Source organism: Ischnura elegans, chromosome 7 (genome assembly GCF_921293095.1).
Source record: "Ischnura elegans chromosome 7, ioIscEleg1.1, whole genome shotgun sequence".
Taxonomy (NCBI): Eukaryota; Metazoa; Arthropoda; class Insecta; order Odonata; family Coenagrionidae; genus Ischnura; species Ischnura elegans.
Window position 1 is genome coordinate 74,225,821 of NC_060252.1, and position 13,547 is coordinate 74,239,367.

General features: G+C 36.4%; 1 protein-coding gene across 8 annotated transcripts in view; it reads left to right on the plus strand.

Annotated features, from left to right (window-relative positions):
* Positions 1 to 8,384, plus strand: part of LOC124162793 (homeodomain-interacting protein kinase 2) — a 57,131-nt gene extending 48,747 nt beyond the window's left edge. For 7 of the 8 annotated variants that reach the window (XM_046539434.1, XM_046539436.1, XM_046539438.1 and 4 more), the window contains one exon: positions 3,450 to 8,384. In XM_046539434.1, coding sequence (XP_046395390.1) covers positions 3,450 to 3,642 — 193 coding nt within the window. In that variant the 3' untranslated portion in view covers positions 3,643 to 8,384. The remainder of the gene's footprint in view (positions 1 to 3,449) is intronic. The other variant, XR_006865679.1, reaches the window with a different exon arrangement.
* Positions 8,385 to 13,547: the final 5,163 nt, after the last annotated feature.

Genomic DNA, 13,547 nt, shown 5'->3' on the forward strand with positions numbered 1-13,547 from the left:
ACATGGGTGGTGAAGTCATGCATTGATGGAAGCTTACTGGCCACATAGGCATGGGAAATGAGAAATAACATAGGGAAGCAGCATACTAATGTTTCTCTCATATGTAAAGATTACACATTGACATGGTGCATGACCATATCAGTTGGGGTTTGGCTTCTATTATTGACATCTACCTCTGTTTGTGATTGTTATGATAATTATTTTGCTTTCTGGCAAAAAAATTTTGATGCTGCACAGAAAGTTAGGTGTGCTAGATCATTTCAGCCAACGACTAAGCTTCTCAGTCCACCTCTTGTATGTTTCATTTCCCTTTCATGAAGCCATTTTGCTAATAAATTTTCTGAAGAATCCAGTCCTCAACATTTTATGACTGTCTGGTTCTTTAATTTAATTCTATTTGACAATACTGAACAATTTTAAGATATCTCATTACTACCTATTTAATTTAGTCTATACTTTTCTAGGCTGATTAAATTTTTGGCCATATTTATGCTTTACAACTTACTAAGCTTTTGCATGCATATAAATTTTGGTTATTTTGAAGCATTATCATTCATTTGGGTACTGCATTCGTAATTTTTATGCCAGAATCTGCATGGTTCATAACCTCATTAGTCAGCCCTCCATCATCATCAAACATTTCTCAGAGGTGAATGAAAGTATCTGTTTTTGCCATTCCGTCATTCCTTCTCATTAAATTCTAAACTTATTGGAAAATTATTCAGTAGGAAAGGAAACCTAGTGAAGTAAATGAACACCCATGTGTAGTTTAATCAGCACGTTGATTGACCCCAATCAGGAGAAATGTGCTTACATGTGGTACTACTTTGGTGGATCTAAAAGTAATGCACTTAAATGTTTCCATATTGCCCACAAACATGATACTTGCCTAAAATATAGACTGAAGGTAGCACTGTTGTTGCATATTTTGTATCAAGGGTGTAACTTGCAGCATAACTGACTAACGCTGAATAATAAATGGTTGCATCCAAAATTCATTTAAGTTTGAGGTGCTGAGATTCATCGTTCATTTTCTATTGGAAACAATTCAAAACCTCTGTGTAATTCAGTGGGAAATGATGAGAGAGAATGTGAAAGACTTATTTTAAACATAAAAGTATCCTGGTTATGCCGCTAGGATTCAAACAGTACTCCTTAGTGCTTTTCGGAGAGTGATATTAACACAACAGATGTGACTAGTTCAGGGCAGCATATGAAGGTATCTAGCGTGCAAAATGTTTCAGCCTTCGATAAGGTGATCCCTTTTGTAGATTGGAATGTGCAATTTTGATTTTTAAGCCAATAATTTCAACATTTTTCTTGAGATGGTGTTAGGAATTATAGATAACTGACTACATATTCTAAGAATGAGTGGTCAACTGGTGTTTTCATAAACGTTCACGTGGGGGAGAGACTGATGACATTCTGTTTCAACCAATCTTGTTTTGAACCTCACTATGTGTTACATGGTGAAGATGGCCCTGTGCGGCCTTCAACATGCCTTAATTCAATATCTTGACAGGCAAACATTTCATCCCTAATACTAACATTAAATTGGTTGGTTCACGTGTAGCATGGTGGAAATATTGCATATTCATAACTAACATGTTGATCGCTGAGTTTTTTTTAATACATGTTTCCTGTAGCAAGTTAATGTCAGTTTTATTAGTTGTGAATTGTTGGTTGTTGACACACAGAAGTATCACATCGAGTGAATTTTACTCTGTTTTGAAGTACTGTGATTATAACGACCCCTTTGGTCACAATCCATGTCTTAACAATCGATCCCGAACACTGGGAATTAGTTACTCTGTTGCTGGTCACTGACTGGCATGGCAGTCAGATTGTTAGATAAGAAAATTTAGTAATTTCCATGGATTTTGAAAATTAAAAAGTTTACTTATTCAATTACAAATACCCTTTGGCAATTTAGAATCAGGCAACTCCTTTGGACGGGACAGGTCATTTGACATAGTTTTATACTTCTAATACATTCAAACTGGAACATTTTTCATATGAAGTCATGAAAAATGGTTAATTTTTTTGGCTGCTTGAAAACAGTCTCTCGGAGACATAAATGTACATGCCTCTATGTCTTAGCAATGCAGCTTAGATGCACATTTAAATTTATCAGGCTGAATGTGTCAATGAATGTATTCTCAGGTTTCATTGCACTCCATCGTAAAGTATACATCCTAGGGGGCATCCATATCCTGGGATTTAAATCGATCCCAAACATCTCTGACTTTAAAAGAATTTAAACACATTTGTAGTGTGGGTTTAAATAAGATATTTAATGGAGTATGTATTTGTTGACAGATTTTGACCAAATTTTGATATGTTCTTAAGAGTTAGCTGCTCTTACATTTGGTTGAAGTATAAATATTTCTAAGGCGATTTAAAATGAAAAAAAAATATTTCTAAATAGCCACCAGATGGCAGCTATTATCAGATTCACTATTTGGCCAAAAACTTATAAAAAAACTTGTAAGATAGCAACAGGATCAACTGATATATCACTATGCATTTTGCATACAGGTACGCTTGTGGTGTTCGTGGTCAGCTTCAGGCCGCATAGCAGTATGCTTGTGGGTGTGAATGGGTTAATTACGTGAGGTGTTTAGGAGGGGAAGGGGGTCAAGCCGATCCTCAGCCAATCTCAAGTGGGGATAAGGGGATTCCCTGGCAAGTATCATGTAAATTTTTTCTACGATAAAAAGTATAAAATGTGATTATAGACTATGCAGGGGTGCAGCTAAGAATTAAGGCTAGGGGGGGATTTAGGCACAACTATTACTTTGAGATGTGGGGAGTATTGCATACCTGCCAGGGTACGTGGGAGTTGCAGAGGCCCTCCTCCCGAAAAATTTTAAGATTAATGGTTCAAAATGGCGAGTTCTAGGGCTTTCTGAGGGATATTCGATTAATCCTAATACTATTCTATAAGTAATACTAATCCATTAAGTAAAATGGATTAAACTTAAAAATTTCCCTGAGCTCTGGGGGGGGTGTTATCCCCCAAAACCCCCCCCCCTCGCAGCACCACTGAGACTATGATCTTAGTAATCTTAAATACTAGTCTTAACTAATCTTAAAAAATAATTAACTGATTTTTTTTATATAAACCCAACACAATTAAGTGTAGATTAAAGTATTTAAACTGAAAATACCCATTTGGAACAATGTCACCTGAGATTTGAGGGTGGGGGTCGAGCCAAATCTCATGATATCTCACAAGGGTAGGTCCAAATATCCAAAGTCACCTCACGTAATTAATGGATATCACATTTCAGTGCAAAAAAGTCACAATGGAAATTATACCCTATCTCTAGTAGTTCATGAGGTAATGAAATGTTTATTTCTTCAGGGTATAAAGCATTTAATTATTTTATGACTTACATGAGGAAGTTAACTGGACTTTTGTTTATTGTGCTCTCTCTGTTATGCAGGGCCCTTCCCCCTCCTGCACACCACGCAAGTGCTCGACCAGTGTTGGCCACACATGCCTCTCATCCCCTTCCTGCGCACATGCAGCCAGCAGCCGTCTTCCCTGCTCACCCCCAGGTGGCAGCTTCATATGGCTACGGTCCTCTAAGCCCTGCCAAGTCACAGTATCAACCTCATCTATGGTTTGCTGAATAGTTGGTCATTGGGATGATGTCAATACTATTCCCAGAGAAAATTTCCTTATCATTAGTGTTTATACTTTGTCTAATTATTCAGATTTAATGTCTTTTTGCAAAGTACACTGATTGCTGTAATATATCTACATATATGTGTTTCTCGACTTCAAGGTTTTAACTTTATCTTGTTCTATGCACCTTAGTAATGTCCTCATGACGAATTATGAAACATTGATGGCTTCTCAAAGTGTTACGTTTAGTGTTTCATTGATCACATTTTAAGTGACTATGTTCATGTAATTTACTTCGTGGTCTTTTTAAATGGGTCAAATTTTTTATGTCTCGGTTTTTTGTTAACTATCTCGTGACACTAAGTTCTCTGCTAATGTATAATCATACATTGAATATTTTCCTTAGTTATTGTGCGGAAGATTTTGTTATAATCTTGTTTTTTGCAAGGTTTGGTTACTGTGGTGGAGACGAACTTTTCACTCCTGCAGCAGTATGTTTAATGGTGTTGTGATGCCATTGTTTTCCATGGTTGATATTTTTGTACATAGAATCAATTATCTTAAGGGATTGCTGTATAATTACTTTTTTAGCGAATGTGTACATATATTGCAGGATTAACTATAGGCTTGCAGCCTTCACTAAACTGTTGCCTTTCTCGTATTAATTTGTTTAATTATTGGAATTTTAGTGTGTTAAATTATTCACTCCAAATATCATTCATGTAGTATGTATGACATTTTTAACATCCAAACTACATTCACTCTCTTTGTGTAAATATTTTTGTGATTGATCACAATTTTCAGGCTGTTTCCATGTCACAAGATATGTGCCTCTGTTTTATATATGTGTTTGTAATAATAATGATGATAATATTGTCTTGTGATTGTGTGTTTGAGTGCATTTTGATGACTGTGCGTGTTTGTGTGTAATGGGAATTTTATGCCTTAATTCTGTGAAATTTTTGGAAGGCAAACGAGTGTGTTTTGCTCAAGCAATTTGGCCGATTCAGTAGTTTGCCTTTGTTTGAGACTATGTATGCCTTCAAAGCTTGCACTGCTTTCTATTTTAAAAGCATTTCCAACCTTTTTCCTTGTGCACGCAAGGGAAAAAAATTAATGAATGTATGTGAGAGTTCCGGGTTGTAATTGTAAAAAAATCCTACCAACAACAGAAAAGGTGAATGATTAGGTAGACAGTGGGTTCGGAGGAAGGGGTGAGGGGTGGTTTGTATAATATGAAGTCAATAGTTGTGATATTTAAATAGTAAATTTTAGTGCTAAAAAGAATAGGGATGCCAGGTTTTATCTTAAAAAAACATACTTTTTTCACTTTTTGATTATTATTTGATGTATTTTGTGGGGAAACTCAATGGTTCTAATCCCATCGCCATGCGCACTCGGTGATAATGTAGTGATTATATTAATCATGTAAAATAAACAATATTTTTGGAGTTTAATGCTGAAATGTGTGTGAGTTAAGAGGAGTTAATTAGTCCTCTTCCACATGCATCATAGATGAGTTGTAATGGTGTTTGTAGGTGAGTTTCCAGTGATGTTTATCGATTGTATATGTACCATTTATACTAACTGGTTCCTGAATTTGAGGAAGGTGTTCGCTGTGTCGTGGTAGAAAATCAGCTAGCCTTACTAAGTGGCTTTGTTATATGATTAGGTTTTTTGATAACCGCACTTCAGTGATGAAGTTTTTAATGTTGTAGGTCCATGCACTGATTCTGGGTATAGGTTATCGCTTACCTGTTGTGTATTTCAAAGACAAGTACAATTGTATGCAAATATTAAGACTAAATATGTAGTCATATTTATATATAGGTTGACAGATGACATTTTCATGTTCAAAAGCCTTATGTAATATATATGATATATATAAAAATATAGGAATATATTATTCTGAACGTGATATTTGTCACTAAGGGTGGTTTTTGGGCATAGTGCTTGGTAAATTGCCTTTTGCTTTAGTGTGCCTCATATCGGCATAATTTTGGCCACAATTCACATTAGTTTTGTGCCAGTGTAACACTGGTGGAAATACAAAGGGGTTGTTGCAGACTTATCAATTATGTCAGTAACTGAAATTAATCATACATTAAGCAAGAAGGCCTTGCCACTTGACTGCCACTGATTTGATGTTGTGTTTTTATATCATTCCCTCTTTTAAAAAACCATCATTCACTATTCCTCTGGCGGTATCTATTTCCCCATTCTCTTGTCACAGTGTGCTGTTGGACATGGACATACTTCTTATTCATCCTGAGTGTGTTAACCATCAATATTCGAATTTTTAATTTAGTTGATGAATTTTTTTGTCAATTTTTTTGAATCCTCTTTGAAAATGAGAGTCATTCTCAAGTATCATGCCAACACATGTCAGGGTTTTCAGTTTTAGTTAAATACAATTTCTCGTATGGTTGTACCAAAGATGCGCAATGTTCCTTGATTAAAACTTTTAACAAAAGAGTAGTTCTGTGCAACTTCTGTAGTATTACAGCTGTAACTGGTAATATATTCCCATGTCCCTAGTGCATGTCATGAAAAGTATTTGTTGTGGCAATTTGTGTCTGATGTAGCATTTAATATAATGACAATTTATTTATTTGGTTATATCTCATGGGATTGGTGTGAAGTGTCATTTTTTTATCAGTTAGAAAATACTGTTGTCAGTGTATCTGTATTCGATAATGTTTTCGTTGTCTTGCGGTAAGCAATTTTAAACTACTAAAATATTGGATTTGGAAATTTCAAGCTTTACTCGTAGGTAGATATATTGTTATTTCATCTAGAATTTATTTGTCTAGTTAATACACAACATTTACAATGCTAAAAATTATGTTAGCCATTTACTTATTCTCCGGGTTAACTAAAATGTTTAGGTGATAAATGGGAAGTTTAGCCTCTCAGTGTTGCACAAATTATTTTGCTGTGAAATCGAGCATTATGCGGTATTATAGTGATGTAGGATGGTGGATATGGCTTTTAATCTCATTATATTTACTAAGTAATCAACTTGATGGTGGCAACTGTGGGAATTTGCTGAAAGGCCGTTAGTAATATATATAATTTTTCCTTTGGTGTGTATTTATTTTCTTTTGTATCTCCCTCCAATTTGTGTTTTTATATGTTGTTGGATAATGTGGTTGCATAATGCCAATTATGTAAGGTACTTGTTGCTAGCACAGGTTGTGTGGTGTTTAGGGTCCATTGCTGTGACTTCGATGAGAGTGATCTTTTAATTATTTTTGTGATGTGATGATGAGGTGTGTGTTCCCTAAAGGACATATTCAGGATGGTGGAATTTCGAGTTAAATTTGCAATATCATAAGAGGTGTTTTCACTTATAATTATGCCAGGGTTTTTTTCCTAGTTACCAAATTAGAGCTTGGCTTTTAAGGTATTCAATTCTTTCCATTTAGTAATCATTGAAATGGGAGGATTTTTTTCCTTTTTGTGGTTTCATGAAATTTATCAGGTGACAGTGCAATTCATCTCGCATTGATTCCATTGCTGCACTTATCTGACAGCATTTTCTTTGTCTTCTTGCTGTGAATGTGCCTCTTTCATGTTCATTGATGGGTAACTGTAATATGGAAAAGGGCCACTTCTGTTGCTTTAGATCTTAAAAATGGTGAGTGTGTGCTTGCTGTTTGGAAAGTTCCCTAATATTTTATAAATGCCCAAAGTGTAAATCATTTTATGGAATGTTCTGTGCCAATCTAGTTTTATACTGGTGTAGCTACCTGCTATTTGTATTTTACTGACAATCTTGTCATCACCTTGTACATAAAGTCCCTCCAAACTTCTGCTAGATTGTGAAATCAATTCATATAAGGATGTAAAATATAAAACATATCATTTTAACAAATATCTCTTTCTTCTTGCTTGTTATTAATCTGGAAATGACTATGAAGTATTACCTTTTCCCCCTTCTAACATTTGGTTTGATTATTTTTGATTGTGAGGAACAAATTGCCTAGTATGGCTCTAGAATGTTTGTTAGTCAAAGGTATTTGTATAGCATTCTTCCCATCTAGATATTTGTTGTTACTGTTCAATAGAGTATGTGCTTTTCCTAGCCATGTCTATTACTGTGAATTCAGTATCACATGGAACAGAGGCTGGGGAACTGAGTTAGGTCTTTTTTTAAACTACTGAATGCTATGTGCTTGCATTTCGATTAAACAATCACCTAAATTTTTTGTAAACCTATTGAGTTCCAGTTAAAAACCATGCCCATTTGTACCATTGGTGAAAAGGTTACCTTCCTATGGCCATTTACAAAAGAATCTTCAATTGTGTTTTTTTTTTAATAGATTAATTTCCACAGCTTGATTGAATTCTCAAGCTCAAAACTGCATAAAAGTACCTGCCCTACAAAGATAGAATATTATAAATGAATATATATATATTGAAAGTCACACTCCAATGGTGAATGTTTTGTAAAGTGCCCCTTTGATGTGTTTTTATGATGATAGATCTGCTGGTGTGATGAACTACATTATGAGAGAGTGGATGCTTGCTTAGAATTTTCAGGTATTGAGTGGTTCTGAAGCTCTTTTTCTGTATAAGCCTTGCCTTTTTTGTCAGAAATGGCACTTATGAATGGGAATATAACTTAACTAAAAGAGACAAAAATATTATCATGACCTGTGTCCATTAAAAAATGTTTGTAATTATCTCCTAGTCAAATGCAGGTGGAAGGATGTACATTTGGCATTAAAATTTTAATAGTCGAAAATTTTGTCGCTCTTTTCATTCATGCATCAACCCATACACTGGTTAATTGTCAATATCTTTTGGCTGGTGGGAATTGTGGACTATTCCTGTAGGGTTTTCTCATATATATTAATGATAAAGAGGGAATTGAGTGCAACATCTAGACCTGGGTAGAGTTCCTTGGCCTAGTTACAGCACTTGTGAAGCATGTTCTCATTAAGATATTACGGAATAGGAGAGGGATACCTGATTTAAAGAATTACATGTGAACAGTTCATATGTGATGGCAATAATAAACTCAAGATATTTCCAGGAATAAAATGCATTGACAATCCAGGTTTTGTCAAAATACATCATCTCAGCTCAAGTTCCTGAAGAAGAATTTTTTAAAATCTAGGTCGTCCATAAATATTTTACTGTGGAATTTGCACAATTTTATTGTCGTTATTGTGGAAAAAATTGCAAAATCACCCCTGATGTCATTCAGTTTGTAAGTTGACATGTATTCCAACTTCAAATTTTTTCAGTTTAAATTTTTCTATATTTTGGGGATATACTTGTTGGCCTTTTCACAACCTCCATAAAACTTATGTAAATAAAATGACCCAGCAGCATGCACTTCACAATATTTTCAAATTCTTTCTTTTTTGTCTAAGGATTTGTCAAAAATGTGTTTTTGAGCCCAAAAATCCAAAATATTTCGAGGACCCCAAAATCCGTTTAGGTTTGGTGGGATCACAAAGGTGTTCCTTCCTGATGGATTTTTGGTAGAACATATAAGCGTGGAGCTCTGGATGTGGAGGACATTAATTTCCAATGATTTTCCTCGGGAACAGGAGACCTCTTTATAAATTCCCTTACTTCTTGCTCGATTCTGGCTTTTGGGCCTTAAGTCTCTCATAAGTATCTTCATCCGGAAGGGAGAGAACATTCTTGCCTTATTCCTCCTTTTTCATGATGACCGTTGCTCTGCCTTTGTCAGCTGGAAGTATGAGGATGTTGTTATTGTATTTTAGTTCATTCATGTTTCGCAGTTCGGCAGCTGGTAAATTTAATTTAAGCATTTTGCACGTCGAAGCACTCACTCAATTTAATGTCTCATGCTATCAGCTTTGTCTGGAAGAAGTAGACATATTGCAGCCTCTGTTCCTGTAATGATGTCTTCCTCTGGTAAGTATTTTGGTGCAATTGCAAAGTTCAACCCTTTTGAAATAACTGATACTGTCTCTTTGGCCAAATTCTTCTCCATTAGATTGTTACCGAACTTGGTAGGTCAGCATGTGGTTTCTCCTGCCTCAATGCAAAATTTTCAAATCTGCTCTTCTGCTTGATAGTGGTCTCAAGAAGAGTATTAACGGATGAGTTATTAGTAATTCTATCAACAATGTCCCAGTACTCATGATTCAGTATTCCAGGAAGCTCAAGGTGGTGATATAACTCCTCCGCCACCACAAAAAGTGACTTGTATGTAGCACAAACACGTTCACGTAGGAGAACTAGGCTTGTTTGCTTGAAGACTCTTGGCCTTCAGAGTTTTCAGATGGTGTTTCACTTTCACACAAGTTGGAATTGTTTCTGTATCCTGGCACTGTTGCAATAAGGCAAGGGATGAGAGAAGTGTACTCTTCTTATTTCGAAGACATTCCAGTCTTCTTGTCTCCCCATAGAGGATATTAATTTTTGTCTGAAGATTTTGCTTCTTTTATCTATGTGGTAAGTTCCTTCCAGGAAATGCTGCATTGTTAACATTTTCTGCTCGACATATCACTCCTCCTATTGGAAGTCTTTTCAAGAGATGGAATGGAATGAGAGGGAAAAACATTCTCATCCCAGTCTTTTATAGGATTCATTATCCCATTGTTGACCCGATTTGAATTTCCCACGGAAGGCAATATAAGCGGCTGAGGTTATATCCATCCTCTCTATTGAAATTATTTGGCCTTTTTGCTATTTAGACAGACCTATTCGCATAACGCAGAAGGCGTGGATCTTTCGTCTTCGCCAACACCCATATATGATTGAACATCATTTTATGCCCAGGGCTGAAAGCATAATGTTCAGCGACTGCTCATGTGTCCCATGTATAAAGTTGCATCGCTCTTTCATGCTCTCTAAGCTTTTGGGAGATAGATCGCTTGCTCTGTCCCACAAAGCATCTGCTGCAACAGAGGGAACCTCATACACTCCCAACCAATGACGACAAGGATGGCTGTCCTTCGGTAAAGGTAGAGCATTTTAAATTTTATTCACCATGCAGAAGCGAGTCTTGATATTGCCTTTTTGAAGGATTCTAGCGATTCTATCTGTGACTCCGGAGATGTATGGGAGTTTAGCGTGTGCCAATGGGTTTTTCTCTTTGTGGTCTTCATCTTGAAACGGTTGTCATTCTTTCATCGCTCTTTTTATGGAAGAGACACTGCAGCCATTACCTATCAGAGCGTACATAAGGTGTCACATTTCACTTTGGATATGTTCTACATCACACACGATTTTGGCTAGGTGGGTTAGCATTTTTATGACGCAGGCCTTCTGTTGTGGATGGTGATGTAACCATGAATTTAAATCCCTGTCGGTGTTTGTTTTCTTTCCATACACTGAGTAGGCTATGCTTACATCCATTTTTCTTTGAACCGGGACATCTAGGAACGGGAGACAACCTCCTTCTTCAAGTTCTTTTGAGAATTTGATGTCTGGATGATTTGTATTTAGATGTTCATGGAAAGCCTCCAGTTTTTCTTTCCCATGTAGCGAGATCACAAAAGTGTCATCTACATATCTTATCCATCCTGATAGTTTATCTTCACTCGTGTAAAGTGCCTTCTTCTAAAAAAAAACTCCATGTATAAATTGGCTATTCCGGGAGAAAGAGGGTAATCCATCGCCGCACAACTTTTTTGTTCATAGTATAACCCTGTTGTAAAAGAAATAGTTGTTTTGAAGGCAGATTTCAACCAATTTTGGGTAGTCCTTTGGAGGTCCATCATCTGTTAGAGTTTTTAAGTTTTCGACCTAATCGGGGACAGGAACTTTCGTAAACACCGACGTGACATCAAAGCTGAATAATTTTTTTTTCAGTAACTCGAAGTTTTTTCAGGATCTCTATAAAATGCGCCGAGTTTTTTATGACGGAGTCCGTACAGCCATAGAGTAAGAATATACTTACTCTATGGTACAGCTGACGAATGGATTTATGGTTGACCATTTAAGCGTGGCGCTTTGGATGCGGAGGGCATTAATTTCAACTGATTTTCCTCGGGAATAGAAGACCTCTTGATCAATTCTCTTACTTTTCGCTAGATTGTAGCCGTTGGGTATTTAGTCTCTCGCAAGTACCCTCATCCGGAAGGGAGAGAACTAGGCTAAGAACGATGGCCCAGTACTCACGATTCCAGGAAGCTCCAGGTGGTGATATAACTCCTCCGCCACCACAAAAAGTGACATGTATATAGCACAAACACGTTCACGCAGGAGAGCTAGGCTTGTTCGCTTGAGGATATTCTTGGCCTTTGGAGTTTTCAGATGGTGTTTCACTTTCACTCAAGTTGAAATTGTTTCTGTATCCCGGTATCTGTAAAGTTCCTTTCGTGAAATGCTGCGTTGATAACATTTTCTGCTCGACGTTTCACCCCTACTGGAAGTCTTTTTCTGCTCCTACTGGAAACGTTTTCATCCCGGTCCTATATTGGGTTCGTTATCCCATTGTTGACCCGATTTGAATTTCCCACAGAAGGCTATAGCCGTTGGGCATTAGATTGGGCACGACCACCGAGAGAGAAACCCCTTCCATATGCGTCTGAGGGGTCTGAGGTTACATTCATCCACCCAATTGAAATTATTTGGCCTTTTCGCTATTTCGACGGCTTCACGTATAAAGCGTGGATGGTAATCTTTCGTCTTCGCCAGTACCCGTGAATGGTTGAACATTATTTTATGCCCAGGGCTGGATAGGTAATGTTCAGCGACCGCTGATGCGTACCATTTGTGAAATGCTGCGTTTTAAAAATAAATCTCTGTCTCACTCAAGTGTCTTAATAAGTGCGCTTTTTATTATCATAAGATGGCTACTCTGACAACAATCAACACAGCATTTATACTTTTTTTAAATAAATGAACTAACTAGCAACAACCAACCCCTATGAAAAAATTGTATAAACCTGTTTCAAATTTTTATAGATTACCATGGCAATGTACAAGATTGTATAAAAATTTGAAACAGGTTTATACAATTTTTTCATAGGGGAATGCCCGGCATATACATTTTAAATGTAACGTTTAACGCTTTCCCTTGACGGCGACATTGGTTTTATATCAGTTTAAACACTTTTTTTCGGTAACACAAAATGTTGTTTTTTTCTTTTAACTATAATTCCAACATCAAAAAAATCTCATTTTAAATTCTTTAAAAAAATTTCTACATAAATCTTGTTATTAACTTTACCAGCATTATTTCTTTCCTTGCAAATGTCCCTTTAACAAGTTGCCTGGTTGTCCGAAATCCCTAACAAAGAACCACTTACCCGATGCTTTCTTGAACTTATTATATTTTTTCCTCAAATACCATAAATCACCTACATATATAATGAGTTTTTTTCAGATGAATAAATATCCCCTATGAAAAAAATGTATAAACCTGTTTCAAAATTTTATACAATCTTATACATTGCCATGGCAATAGGGTTGTTCAAGCCTATCAGAACGGTCTAAAAAAACGAATGTATATCACTTCTGATGTAATTTCATTTTGATTGGGATGAATGACAGATGCGTTGAAAAAGTAATGACGGAGTTATTAGCAATCAAAATTCGAACAATTTTAAACGCCGCCAAAAACGGTCGGCCATCTTGAAATAGAGGTGATGACGAAACAAGCCTGTACGGCTGGCCTGTACCCTCGATGCCAAGCTGAGCACTCTGCATGCCGACTGGACATTTGCCAAGGTTATTCCTTATTTTGAAATGGCCTATGTTGTGCATGAAGCTTCCGGATGGATCAAGGCGACATAAAATCCATTCTTCAAGTTAGGGAGGCAACGTATGTAGTGTAATTGTTGACAGGAATTGAAAGTTTTGTATAGCTGCATTTGCAAGGAAACTACCTACGTGCAGTGAACTTTCATTTTGCCGCTAGTGCAAGTGAACAAAATTTGTGCCCTTAATGTACCCCTGAGTGAATTGATTGCATATA